This window comes from Anser anser, assembly GCF_964211835.1.
Source record: "Anser anser genome assembly, chromosome: 3".
NCBI lineage: Eukaryota > Metazoa > Chordata > Aves > Anseriformes > Anatidae > Anser > Anser anser.
The window spans coordinates 36387904-36403045 of NC_139722.1; the positions used below are offsets into that span (position 1 = coordinate 36387904).

The 15142-nt window shown below is 44.7% G+C and overlaps 1 protein-coding gene across 1 annotated transcript in view; it reads right to left on the reverse strand.

The window, feature by feature from the left end:
• The window catches only part of ELOVL4 (ELOVL fatty acid elongase 4), a 30741-nt gene extending 17027 nt beyond the window's left edge, over positions 1-13714 (reverse strand). The window contains exon 1 of the mRNA XM_083831840.1: positions 13467-13714. Within this exon, the coding sequence (XP_083687966.1) occupies positions 13467-13566 (100 nt within the window). The 5' untranslated portion in view covers positions 13567-13714. The remainder of the gene's footprint in view (positions 1-13466) is intronic.
• Positions 13715-15142: the final 1428 nt, after the last annotated feature.

Sequence of the window (15142 nt, forward strand, 5' to 3'; positions counted from 1 at the left end):
GAAAACAACCAAAAAAAAATCGTTTATTATAAGATCCTGCCTGGACAATACAAAGTAGCTTGCTAAGTTTTAGATCAGCTCGGTACATCATTCCTGTTGCACAGAGGGTATTACAAAAATGAGTGAATTTCAGTTACTGGGTAAGCCTGCTGTTCCACACAGAAAACACACGGTTACACGTGCACCCTCGTTCCAATTTTCTTTTCAGGTAAGCAAGATAAACTCTTTAAAACCAAGACAAATTAAGGCAACTGTTTAAGTGACAAGCCTTCCAAGTCACTGAAAAGAATAACTAAAAAAAACCAACACTTGTTTTCACAAAACAGTGGAATTTTGTGTACTATTATTCACCAGTGCTGATGGCTACACGATTTCTGCAAATGACAAGAGAACTGCGATAGCTTAAGGGGACGTATAAGTGTATTAAATCCTGCATTATTTTATATACCATCAGTACATTATTATCTAAACACAAAACAAGCACGAAATAAAAAGGCCATCTCCCCGAACTAAAAGAATCCCTCCAACTGCTTTGAAGCAAAACAACCAATGCCTTCACCTGATTAGAATTGACAGAGAGTGACTGAATCTTTCAGGGGATTAATGCGTTTGTCTTTCAAATCCTAAGACCCAGATTCTAATTCGACCACAAAATGATTGTTGTCATGGCACAGCCTGTAGTACAGTGCTTTCTTGTAAGGTGGTACTAGTTTTGGACCAAACATATAAAGCAGCACCCAATTGTAAAGTGAATTCAAAGTAATTTAAGGTGTCTTTTAGTGGCAGAGTCCCAGCAGGAACACGTTATGTAAGGCAAGAACATGAAATCTTTGCATTTTGCCTACCTACGTTTTTGAGTCTCACATTGCAAAGCCAAGACAAGAAGCAGAAGAACACATAAATTTGAAATTGCCCCGAGGCACCTAATCTTGCAGGATTTAATTTTTTATTATGTGGGGCAATTAATGAGGAATATATACAGGAAGTGCTCCAGTTTCTTCCTCCGGTGCAAGGGCAAGAGTAGAACCAGTAAAAAGGACTGAATATCCTTGGTAATGTCTAAAGAGAATACAACGAAGCCCTATTAAAATATGGAAGGCAAAAAGATGATGATCTTCAATATGTAAGACTGCACTGATAGTGATCTAGAATGAAAATCATTAAAAACTTCTTTGAAACTCATTAAGTGTTTTTATATGCAAATGCTTCTGTTATACATGATTCAGCATTTCCTTGCCGATAGACAGGAGTTTAGATGGTTACATTCTCTGTTTATTACAGAGCCTACAATTTTTTTTTTCCTTTTACCAAGAAGTACAAGTTTTAAAAATAAGCAAAAAAATGCATCAGACATCCATCGGGAGAAATCCTGAACTGGTGCAATGACGACTCTCTCTGCATTTAATATTAGCTTTAAAAGAAATTAATTGAAATACACGACTTTTGAAATTCCATGCATTCACATTTGATTTACAAAAATAATAAAAAAAAAATCCATGCAAGTTTTTAGCTTAACAACACACATACTCATTAGCTATAAGGTCGCTACTCACTAATTTATCTGGAGAGCCTTTCAAAGTTATTAATAGCTATTGATACTATTCTCAGCGCAAAGACACTTAGAGTGCCAATCCAGCACACCCATCTGTCCAACTACATTCCTAAGGACACTGCAGAAGTGACGGTGACTGTTTAAAAGTGGTTCTCAGCAGTGAGAGTTCTCTGCAGATCACGCTGTTTATTTTAAACAAGAGGCACTCCCAAAGCCCAGTTGCAACTTTAAGAAAGATTTCCTTAAAGAAGCAGAATTTAAACTCTGCGGTGTAAGGAAGGCAAACCAGTAGTATCTAATTATTGTCCTATGAACTGCACTGTTTTATTAATCTAACTATTTCACTTATCTTGTTAGCTCCAGGAGCACTACAACTGAGAGGTATTACAACATGAAGACATGCATCATGTAAGAAAACATGCAAGAAACAACTCCGTGCATCTTGTAACAAAACATTTACAAAGCTTTTGTATTTCTTTACAGTATTTTAGTGTTCTCCCCCATTTTTTTCCTTTCTGGTTAGCAGTTAATATTCCATACAGTTTATTTTTCTTTTTGCATAAGTGCTACACATCCTGGCTCAGTCCCACAAATAATTACAAGCGAATAGAACTTCACTGCGGCTCTACAGCCACTGCAGACTAGTTCAGCTGAAACTCAAATAAGCATCTACACGGTTCGACCCTAAGCTTTTAAATTAAATGGAGTAAGGTGTCTGAATCACTTAGCAGTACGTTCACCGTTACTGGCTGTAGAGATTCCAAGAGGAGAAGGAAGAAAACAAAAAACAACAAAACCAAACCCACACACCCCAGTCTGCCACAAACCAAAGCCTCAGAGCATACAAATACAATCTTGCAGGTCTTTTCCAACCTTAACAATTCTATGATGCGATACATGGAACAGCCGAGGCTGTAGATGTAAGCTTTAAAATGGCACACAGCTAGTAACCCGGGCTGCACAACCTGGGGCTGCAGGCTCTCAGAGAAGTACCCCTGCAGAGTTAAAATGAGAAGTGAATCTAATACCAACAGAACTAAAAGTCGTATCTTAATTTATTACAACTTTAATAGAGCATCAATGTGGCTTGAGATGAATTATTCTTTTAAAAGTTCTCCAGTGCTTGAATTAACTTGTCTGTTTTAATACTGATTATTCATTGCACGCATTGCAGTGTAGTCCTCAACCTTCTTTATGGGAAATCCACAATAAAGGATTAAAGCCAGTGCCCAAACAGTACTCCTGTAGCCTGTCTGAATCAGCAAAACGTCTGTATGGGCTCTGAGGAGGGACAGCGCAGGAAAGCAGAAGGACTGGGACACAAGGAGTGTCCAGTCCGTGCTTATTTCTCACCCATTTATCCCTTTATCTCACCCATCATACTTGGCGATGTCTGCAGTTTTGGGGCACTACAGGTATTTCTAAGGAGGCTGGCAGCATCAAAGATACCCGTACTTATCACAGCAACCTAGTATAACCTACAGAACAGAGGCCAATAACCCTCCCTTAACTCATTTGTGTTTTAGCCAAGATACCTTCCTCAGAAGAGTTTCTCACTTGACTACCCAGTAAGTATTCCCAGAAGCAGCGAATCCAGCAGGACACTTATGCTGTAAAATGTTAATTACACCCACTGCATAAATTTGCTCCCTAAGTCCAAAGGCATTGGAATTAAATGTTAAGCAGCCAATTAATCACACTTTTCTCTGGTAGGCTGATGACTCATCTTTTATCATTTCCCCCCCCTCTCCCCCTCATTTGGGTACTTGTAAGCAGCTGTCACTCACTTTTTTTGTTCACTTGAAGGTGTATCTTGCAATCCTTTAATCATTTTCATGGCTCATCTCCGGATCGCCTCCAAACATTAAAGCCTTGCGCCTGTTTGACAGAGGAAACTACCGCCTGCACCAGCCAAGTGCCTGCCGCTATCCCTCTCAGAAGAATTCGGTACTACGGCTACCGGCAAAGCTACGGATCACACGTGCACGATGCTGTACGGACCACGGTTCCAACAAGGCAGCAGAACCTGATTTAAGTCGCTTTTTAGCACAGAACAGTACGAAATTGTTGTATTCACTTTGATCTTTGAGAAGGAACGGGAATATTCGAGTCGAGTATTTTGTCTATACTCAAGCTTTAACCAGCCAAGAACAGACTAATTTGTTTGGGCTGAGAACAAGATGCATCAAAATTTTATGGCAAAGCATTACTGTTTTAGTTTGTTGTTTAATAGCTGTTAAGTTTAAGTTAAGTTTAATAGTTGTTAAGATGTAAGAATAAATAATAAAATGAAATTCTCACACACAACAAATAATGAAAGCAATTATTTTGAAACAAAACAAAGCCAACTCCCCCCAGAAAAACAAAACAATTAAAAAGTTTGCAGACGAAGCTGTACAAATCCTGGCCCATCCAGAAATGAGAGGTGCCTGCCCCAAACCAAAAGGGCTACAGACAGGACTGACGGGTACTGCCTACAACCAGCTGTGGCTTTGCCTTTACTTTCGTGGCTTTGTAATTGACTATTTAACCTTATATAAAGCTATATACAGCAACATGGGAACCTAACATAAAATCAGAATACCACACAGTTATGAAGAACGTCTCCTGCAGCTATTAAACAGCTGTGTAATATGTGTGTATTTCACAAACTCCCATTAAAGTAACAGGGATGCCTAATCCCAATTTGTTGTTAAAAGGTCAGGTGCATTGTAACAAGCATTTCAGCCTTCTTGGGACTCCCGTAATTCAGCCACTAATATCATATCTTTCAAGCCTGTACACAGCAATTACAGGATACACTTGTCTCAAGACAAGGATAGTAATGAAATGAAGCTCAGAAATATGAATTTACTATCAACTCCCAGGATTTTCAACTCTAAGAGACTGCCTTGTTCAAACTACTTTTGACTTACCTCCTCTGCAGATTACGATTATTTGTGGGGACAGCGCAAACACTCTGCTTCAAGGAATAATAGCAACACAAACCTTGCTGAAGCTTACACAAGATGTGCAAGATTATAAACCCTCAAGGCATGGTGTATTCTTTTGTTTATCAAATCTGACTTTTCCAAACATCACAAAAGCCAGACAGGTGCCCAATAGAGAGATACCTGCGTGCCTTTTCTTAAAGGTTACAAGTTACAGAGCAAACAGATGCAAAGAAAAAAAAAAAAGGCAAAAAACACAATGCCTCCATATTCCTACGGAAATAAACGTGCTGGGTAAAGCACACTTGGAGCAGTTTTCCTTCTGCAGTGTTTTCTTCATTGAAACTTCTACACAAGCTTGAAGTCTTAGCCAGAACAGTATTTCTGAGAGCTCAGACTGAAAGTGTCATTAATTCACAAGAAAATGGTGTCTTTTGGAACCATGAGTATACCTTTAGGAGTAATGGTGAGCAGCAATACAAACACAAGACACATGCAGGTTCAATGTCACAACAACAAATTAGAGTATTGGCCCTTCTAGTATGATTCAGGGCTTTTATAATGCCAAAGGGGATGACCACAGAATTGGTTTTGTCCATAGACAGATTTTTATCAAATTCCCTCAGCTAGAAGCTAGCATCCTCGTGAAATGTAAAGGATTATTAATAGCCGTTTATTAAAATCTCTGCAAGGCCTTATCCACCGTAGAGAGATGTTACACACTCAGCACTCACAGGACATGGAGCGCAGCACTGAAATACCTTGCTAAGGTGCTAACACAGCAGAAGGATACCAGCGCTTAACTACACAGCGAGTGTAAACAACCAGTGACATTGTTCTCAAAATACAGAATGATTTGGGACTGCAGATGAATATTTAGAGACACCTAGATGCAGTGACCGGACGGGTACGAAAAATCAGCAATGGCAAACTAAATCTACCTAAAAAATAATACCAGAAAGATACCAGAAAACATTTGCAAGGAGCTGCACATAAATCCCTCTGATAAACTGCCTGCTTTTTTTTCCTGTTTGCACCACCACGAGGACGCTGCTCACCAACTTTGTTTTACAGCAGGATGAACAAGGTCAAAAGCTTGTTTTGAATAAACCTACAAGAGGAGTTATTGGAATGTATTAGCTCTTATCTTCCAAGTTGAGGGGCAGAAGCAAAGTTTACAGTATCGAGGTACATAAGGTCTTCTGTTAGGCTAAGAAAAGTACATCAGCCTCCAAAGAAAAATAACACTGCAAACCACTTAAAACTTGCTTCCTCAACATGCCTTCGGTATCAGCAAGAATGGCAAATCTAGGGAAAAAAGCCTTCAGATGTTGTTTTTCAAAACACAAACGGAACAAAGTGCTCTCATATCCAAAGATGGCCAGAACAATCACAAACATCTGAATCTTGCGCCAAAAAAACCAGGCACAAAATCAATTTGGCTGCTAGATAACGCCATATCCAAACAACCGCCACAACTAAGCCTCTGCTTCTACAGTCGTGTTGCCCTCAAACCTAAGCTTCCGTAATGGTTTCTGAAATAGTTTCTCACTCTTGGTCAAAAATTCATAAATGACATACTGTGATTAGACAAAGTAAAAGAAAATCTGGACTTGGTAGCAAAGCACTTTGGGGCACTCTACGTGTAAGTATTTCTATTGAACACATCTGTTCCAGTAAACTGCTAAATGCAGAATGCAAACCCAGAAATATGGTTATGCAGCCTCCTGTTTGCAGCCCAGCTATTCAACTTCGTACCTGTATTTCCTTTTTTTTTTTCCTCCCCTCTAGAGTGGTATCTTAAGCCATTTAAAAAGAAGGTATTACAATGCTAATACAGGAATAGAAGGACATCAAGTTGTGTGTAAAGGAATAAGACTTACTGGCTCAACTGACAGGTGAAAGGAACAGGCTATAAGCACCCTCTTCCAGCAATATTCTATGAGCGTTTAGAAAGTAATAGAGCAATCCTCCCGTATTTGCTAAAACTAGCAGAGGCAAATGGTTTTTGTCATGTGGAAAAACAAGATAAGAAACTACCATGGTCAATCATGACATCTGAAGCGAAATGTATACAAGAGAGAGTAAAAGACTTTTGAGAGACTGCAGAAAGAGGTGAGAGGAAGAGGAACATGAGATGGATATAAACCAAGTCGTCAGAACACATGGGGATGCTGACACGGAGAAGCGTGTGTGGGAGGTGGATGGATGGAGAGGAACCAGTAAGAGTCTCACGGCACAAGCAGACAACGCCACAAAGCAGAGAACTCTCCGGGGCAGGAGTTAAGGATCAAGCCACTGAAGGCAAGTACTTGGAGAAAGGAGCGGAGTGGTAGGCACACAAGTGAGTTAATCTGACAAAACCAGGAGCAGTTAATGCCCCAGGCATACCGTTATCTTGCGACAAACGCAAGCCGAATTGAGGCAGCTTAATCCCCCTCGCCTTCCATAAAAGAAAGGTAAACTACCTCACATTTATCACGAAATCCAAGCACACTAAACGGGAGCTAATATGAAGCACATGGTGCACTCAGTCTACCTCTGGGCTTGCCCTGCAGACACTTATTGCTTTACCTGCTGCCTTGGCTGCAGTCCTCACAACCCCCACAGGGCTGCCGCAAACCCTCAGCAGGCCTGAACTTCACACCTTCATTTACATCCCTTAAAATGCCACAAGACCTCGAAGGCCATATGCTCAGAAGCACTCCAGTCTTGACAAAGTTGAGCACAGCTGTACCCATGTCACACCTGAGATCCTGAAACTACGTACCCTCACCCACATCTTCCTAAAGCTCACACACAAAACAGAAGCGAGTCCCTTATGAAGTGCTGTGGTAGCTTCGACTCTGATTTAAAATACAGCCCCAAAGCCCTGCTTGCTGTCAGAGCCCTTGCAAGCACGCTGTCCCAGCTTCTGCGCTCCAGGTACACACCGCACACACTGAGACCCTTTAAAAGTCAAGCCTCTGATTTTTAATATAGCCAGTTCCTTTTAGCTAAACAAACTGTTATTTAGCCCCCTTTTCTCATACCACTCACATTTAACCCCCTTTACCCCAGCCCAAAAGCTCTTCAGCACACACCACCACCTTTCCCCCCTTATTCTTGCATCCTTGCAAGTTCTTCCCAAAGTTTTCTCAATGCCTGCTTGCAGCCTTTTCAGTCATCCACCTTTCATCTAAGTGCTTCCTTAATCCTTTCCATGTGAATCCAGTAACTCCAAAAACCTGTCTGGACTGGCAAAAAGTGGAGTCTTGCCTCACCCATGTCTCATGGCTCCTGGTCTACAAGCCCTTAAAAGGAACCACAAACCACATTTCCCACCTTTTCCTCTACTGGTTGTCCTTAAGTTTCCTTTGCCAGCCTTTCGTGGTTACACAGGACAGTTTATCTGCGTTCAGTACAACCTCTTCTGGACTGCCACAGCTTTACCCACACCCCTGATACATCCCCTTCAGCCCTGAGCGCAGCATAAACCCAGAACGATTGCCACAATCCACTCCTGCTCAAGTTTCTCCAGCTAGAGACAGCCACCTGCAACCAACAGTTTGATTCCCAGGCTTGATCAATAGATGTTACCCCGCGATGAACGGCTGTACTTCATGCCACAGGTATTGCAACTGCTCAAGAGCTTTTCCCCTCCTGTTGCAGTATGTGGCTCCTGGACCACCTGCTGATTTGCTCCCCACTAATGGCACGTAGCTTCAGCTGGGAAATGTGATCTGCCAAGAACTCCACAACAGTAATTTACGGTGTGCTGCAATTTTAAATATCCAGTCACTTGGATCAGCTGCAGTGGGTGCTACAGCTATGCAATCAGCTTGGTTAAATTATGTAGAAAGCAGTTTCCCCAACCTTTTTCAAGGAAACTGCTTTAATAGTATCCATAACATCCTACTTCCTTCAGAGATTTTGAGACATGATATCTACACATGAAAAGGGATCTTCTTCTCCTACCCAGTTTTCACGATAGGATCATCCCTGCCTTTTTCCATTTTGTCCTTGCCTTTCTTTTTGCTTCAAGAATATGCTAACAAATGTTCAAACAGAAGTTTGTATCACTCTTGCTGGTGCTGAAGGCTTTTTTCTTGTTTCACCCCTTTGCTGGAGCTGAGAGTTGCAGGTTACCCACAACTCTTCCTTCCTCGTTTAGGAAAGGGATGTCTGTCACTTGCACCTCAGCTTTGCTGTGGCTTTCACGGTGTCAGCTTTGCTTCTGGCTATGTCCTCAGGCTCCAGCTCTTGAGGCTTGGTGATCCAAGATCTCTAAACAGAGACTTCCACTTCAGGAATGCACTTTTCTGAAATACATTTCCACTAGCTGTCTTTTGAGTTCTGCAATCTGGTATCTTCTGATGATGAAACGTTGATAGAACTTCCTTCAAACACCCAGCAAATTATCTTTGATACCAACAGCTGTTTTTTCTACACCAAGAAAGTCCCTCCTCTGAGAGGCAGGGAAGTAGGATGCTTAATGAAATACACTAAGCAAATCGGGATGCTCCTATTCCTTGGTTTGGTTGGCAGTATACTCACATTTTCTAGCCTTTAACATTCTTTACTTCTGCAATCAATTTCTCCAAGTGCTGCTTCTGCCACAGGACAGCCAAACCCAATTACACCAGCCTCTCCAGTTTCTGGTGTGGGTCTTCCTGTCTAATCTTACCTTTTACACATTCACAGATTGAATGAAAAAAAAATTTATTCCCTTGAAAAGAAAACCGTATCTGCAAATCAAGTATTTCCCCAAATCACTGAGTCTGATGCTCAGCCAGCACTCCAAAAACTTAAGAGTGCATTCTGCTTTACAAACAGACTTCAGGAGTCTTCATCTCACCCTTCATTCTCTCTCTCCATCTTCAGCTTCTGAAGATTTTTCATTGGGATACTTTTTGCTTCTAGCTTTGGCACAAATCTTCCAACGCTACAAGGCAGTGCTTGTGCTAACATAATCCCACTGTCTGCCAACCACACCAACCACTTTTCTCCAAGTATAAAAATCCAGGATCCTTTGGCCATATTCAGTTTCTCCACAATGAAAAGAATGAGGGAAGATGAAGAAACGTGTTTTCTTCCAGTTCTGTTCCCTCGGCTGAAAAAAGAAACTAAGCCTGAACTTCCTGAGCATTCCTAACATAAATGGGTAGTCCCAAGATCTTTCTGGCAAAGATTGTTATGGCAATTTGAGTTCCCGTGGAAGCTGCTCCACCTGATCACCATTAATGCAAGCAGCTGTTAAGTTTTCCCCATTTCCCATCCTCATTGCCTTGCACTTCAGACCCAACTTGACATCATTCCTGCACAAGATGCTACTCAGAGGACTATTCTACTGCTGAAGTGAAAGTTTGCATCTTCTGCCTCTCCTTGACGGAAAAAAGCCTGTAATCTTACTGACTGCAACAGCTGTAAATAGGTGCTGTCCCAAAGCAGTCCCACACGGCCAGGGACAGCCCTGCCTCCTTTTCACTTTCAGCTCCAAGAACAATCATTCTCACCCAACGTCTATAAATCCTGTTCTTCAGCTCAATCCGTTCACAGTAGTTCTTCTATCTTCTTGATAAAGGGTTTCACGCATCTCCCTTTCAGGCAGTCTCCTGCTCTCCCTCCCTAAATGTCAGTGGTCTCTTCACCCACGTTGTGAGGATGTCCACATTCTGGACTTTGTCCTGAGTTATTCACCTTAATAGTTCTCTTGGACTCAGCCTGGAACCTCCCTCTAAGTCATCTGCTCACTCATCTAATCATACCCTTAATCCTTCCTGCCCAGGTCTAACCCCAACCAGCGAGCTGAGCCAAAAGAAAGAAGATGCCCTGCCCTATCCTTTACACGTTGCTGCTCCCATGCCCTTACCTATAATGGTATGGAATTTCCTAGATCATCTTTCCTGATAATAATTGTTCCCCCAACCACCTTTTTTGCCTCTTGATAACTGCCAAAACCATGTTTTTGCCCTTTCGACCTCTCTTTGAAGTTTATGGCTTCCCAACCCATCTTCAGCCTTCTCAGGCAAATATACAGCGACGATGGATTTTAGGCTTTCATGACGGGGGTCTAAAAAGACAGTCAAGGAAGGAGAGGAGAGGGGAAAAAAAGTATTTCAAAGAAATTAACAGGGAAAAACACATATTAAGCATTGCTAAGGCTGAAAATATATATTAATAATATATATGGGGAAAAAAGAGTATCGTTACCATTTCCAAATGCAAGACTGAAAAAACTGACCACAGAAAAACAAACAAACAGCATCTTCTTTGGACAGCATGCTTAGTATTAAAAGTTGTGACATCATTCAAAAAAAATCCAGTTAGGCTTATCAAATATCTAGCCTTTTGGGGTACTTTTTGACCTCAGAAAGGGTTGGTTGCTTTTTAAATGTCATAAAGCAGGGGGGGAAAGAGCAAGTCTATAATGTATAAAAATAAAGTGGCACAAGACTGGGTGGGACACTCTGGCACAGTTGCATGCAGTCCCATCACAGGAGTCTGGGATAACAGAAGAAAACACCTGCTGGCAGGACAATCCAGCTGCACACTGACAACAGGGCTGAAGACAGACCTGGGCATCCAACAGAAAGTGGAAGCAAAAACTGGAGAATAAATAACTTTGGTTTTATATGAATGGGAAGTTTTTGTGTAGGAGTAGTAGTGGGAATAAAATTTCTTCACATTTTATTGTGTAATTTTGCTGTGTAGTAGTGTTTCAGTATGATTTATTGTGTAATGGTATTGCATGGCATCATTTGTTGAGCAACTTTGCTGCGTGGTATAGTTTTTTATTTAATGATATTGAAAGTTAGGCAATGGTCTTGCATGCCATAATTTGTGCTGTCTGTTGAGCAACATCACTGCTGTTCTTGACACAAAGGTGAATTGCATGAATTCACACAACAGTGATGAATTCATGACTTTAACATACATTCACTCAAAGATGACAAATAGAGACAATGTCTTGTTCTGAATGAAGACACGTGCAGAAAAGCAGCAACCTGAGCAAGTATAGAAGCCGAACTTTGGGCATTAAAATGTGATTTTACTACACGGTATTGCAGCATTGCCTCATAATGGCACTTTTTTATCTGGAGCTACATTGTAACTACGTTGTGTGGATATTGCCTTTCATATATCCATACCTGACCAAAAGAACTACAGGAGGACCTTGTTTCTACACAAGACTGGGCATAAACAAGAATGGTAACACAAGTATGATGTGACTTAGCCTCTGTTCAAAACTGTCCTTGCAGGGAGTCACTGAAATTCGGAACCTGAAACTCTCAGCACCTTACGCAAAAGGTGATTGATGCACTTCATAGCGGAACCCTACGTTAACAGCAACACCACTGAACTTGGAGCAATAGTTTAGCACAGGATTAGCAAGGACTTGAGCATATTCTAGATATCATCACAATGGCATCCTATTGGCTTAAGGCTCTCCAAAGCAGTGGAAGACGAAACAAAAGTTCACTCAGTGTATAGTATTAATGTAAGCTACTTATCTTTACATTCCTTACATAAATTTCCTTTTTCAACCCTCGTTCTTGGATTTTTTTTGGGGGGGGGTTGTTGGTTTTTTTTTTGGGGGGGGGTGTTTTTGTTGACAACAAACGTAGTCTGTAGCTGAACTTAAATGACACACTTGAAGTTCAGAAAACACAACAAAACTTGAAATCTTTTTCAGACAAAGCAAGTAATCTATAAGGATGTCAACTTTGTACCGACATCTATTTCTATACCCATCAAAAACTGCTACTGCCTGGCTGAGCAGCATCTCTCCTGCATTACCTGGGAACCTCCAAACAGCTGTATGCAACACGAGGCAAAGAGAGAGAGGAGGCACTGGCAGATTACAGCGTACTGCTGCTGCAAGCACTTTCATTTGATCTTACAGCCTGGCAGGCTGCACACTGAGAAGGAGATAGATGCACGTAGGCTTAATAATTTTTAAAATACAGCAAAGCTCAGAGGATAGCTGGGAAGGCTTTTCATGGGAAAAAAAAAAAAGTGAGCCCCTCCATCTATAACATAAGATTAATTTCTTATCTGACAGATGGCAGAACGGAGGGGGGCGGAAAAGCAAGGACTGCTGGTGCAGTAGCAAGCTTCCAGCCTGAATCTAGGCCCCACGTTTTCGGTTATCAGACTGCCACAAGACACGTCCATAGCTGCATTCACTCCAGAGTGCTCCACGTATGCCTAGGTTTAAACGGAATAGCCCTCATCACTGCGCAGCCAGCTAGAAAATGATGGAAACGTCCCGAGATGCGCTATTGTTCTTCTGTCAGCTGCCCAGGCCTGCTCACAGCTGTGACTGTGACAGCAGAGGCTCTACCCCACTCGTTTTATTTGGCCAACTAGGATAGCTGCTGGCACACACCGACACTTCCGCGGCTACTGGTCAGTGCAGCAGATTGCCATCGCATTTGCCGTCCCAGCACCACCAGCCGCTTCTCACACCGCTCCACATCCCGAGACCATTTTCTCTTCCTTCAGCATCCTCCGTGTCGGGTGTCAGCGCAAAACCCGAGCGTATCGAGGCCGGCAGACCTCGGACCGAGCCCCGGCGCACTTAATATTTGACATTCACCCATCCGCATCGCCGCTAGCAGCCATCTCCTCGCGCAGCTCGCCGAACTCCACCATTTGCCAAACGCCAGGCCGCTGCCAGCGGGCTCAGGGCCCGGCTCGCCCCCGCCAGCCGGCTCCCCACCGGCTGTGGCGACCGAGGGGAGCCGGGCGACGCTCCGGGAACGCGGCTGTGCAGGGGGCAGAAGCGGCACCCTGCACCCCGGGGGTCCGCCGGTGCCCCCCACACAGCGAGGAGGGGTCCCCCCCCCCCCGGCCCGCCCGCCCGCCCGCCCGGCGTCGCCCTGGCAACGGAGCCATTTTGAGCGCGGCGCCGCTGCCCCCGCGGCCGGGGGGCGCCGGGCACGGTGATGGCGGCGGGGCTCGGGGGGCGGCCGGTGCCCGGGGCCGCCCGGTGGCGTTACCTCGGATGCTCCAGGTCCAGCGGTAGAACTCGAGGGTGTCGTTCAGCACGCTGGACACCAGGCCGGCGGCGCGGGGGGGCTCGGCGGCGGCGGCACCCATGGCGAGCAGCGGAGCCGGCAGAACCTCTCTCGGTTGCGTGCGTCCGTGGCTTTGCGCCGGGGCTGCTGCGGCCGCTGCCCTTGTAGAGCCGGGGATGTGATTTAAATCTCTATCTCTCGGTATCTTCCCTCCAGACTCCGCCTCGCTCCCGTCAGCGGCTCCCGCGCCCCGCGGGCAGGGAGGAGGGCGAGGAGGCGGGCGGCGGGCGGGGGGGCTCGCGGCGGGCGGGCGCAGGCGCGGGGCCGGCAGCGGCGGCCTCCCGCTGACGGGAGCAGGTGCGGGCCGTGTGCGGGTTCGAGGAGAAGCGCCCGAATTCCTCCTTTTGCCTTTTATGTTATCATATAAATAAAAAAAAAAAATAACGTAATAGGGAAGAAATATTTCAGTCTCCTTTTATTTTCTCTCTCGTGGCTTTCCCTTGTCGCACGGTGCCCACAGACGGGCTGAGGCACTCACGTATTCGCTTCACCTCAGGTCGTTTATACTGAGGCGGCAGCCCTTCGGCTGTCTTCCCCAAGAAACCTCATCTCCCGCTGCCTCCCCTCCCAGCACTGATAAAAGCAGACCCCTCCGCCTTCCTCTCCCGCTGCTGGCAGTCTTTCCCTGACCAGCAGCACATCCACTCTTCTCCATCCACCAATAACGTGTATCTCGCACCTGCATGCCCTCGTCCATCACCTCAAGAGTTTTTATGGTAATTTCATGGCACAGAGGGGTTTCCCCACCCAGGCTGTCGCTGAAGGCTGCAGGAGAAGGAGCCTCCATGGCAAAGGCAGCAATAGGTGAGGCTGCATGTGCTGTGGGTGAAATCCTGCTTCATCGGGATCAACCCAAACAAGCTCTCTGCCTGATGTGGGTGCGCCAGCTGTTCCTGACACCCTTTGCTTCTTTTCTCCTTCTCCTAGCTTGCCTCTTTCTCCCCTATGATCCACACAGTGTGGATAGCTGAAATACACATTTGGGGATGGTTTCCTCACAGGGACAGGAGGGGAGCCTGTCTGCCCATCTTGCGAGCTTTCCTCTGGCACACAGCAGATGAGATGTATCCACCTCTCCCTCCCCCAGCACACTGGTACCATGCGTTAGTTGTCACTTGGTCCTCGTGAGCACAGCTAGCACTCCTCCTGCTGGGTGAGTCACTTGCCACTTGGCTCCTGGACTGCCTTGGCAGCTCTGATCCCAGCCCTACAGACAAGAGAGGCACACTGGCCATTGCTGGTTACTCTACGGCGAGCAGAGCCGCCATACCTGCAGCTTGGAAACCAGCCGTTTGGGAGCAGGGATTACCAACACCGGGAAAAGAAGGAGGAGCCACCTCATCCTCTGGAGGTCTGGATGGAGAGGGTGGTCCAGTTTATCCCAATGCTGCAGGAAAGTTGGAGCCGAAGCAAGGTTGCCATATGCTAATGGATGGATGGGTACTTGTTCTCTCATGTGGGAAGAGTCAATCAGAACTCTGCATCGATCGTACTGACTTCGATTGCATGCTGTTCTGATGACACTGATCATTGCAGAAGGTCTGGTGAGAGCCCTGCAGTGGATCTGTCACCAAGTAGGGTGCAGTGAACACCAACCT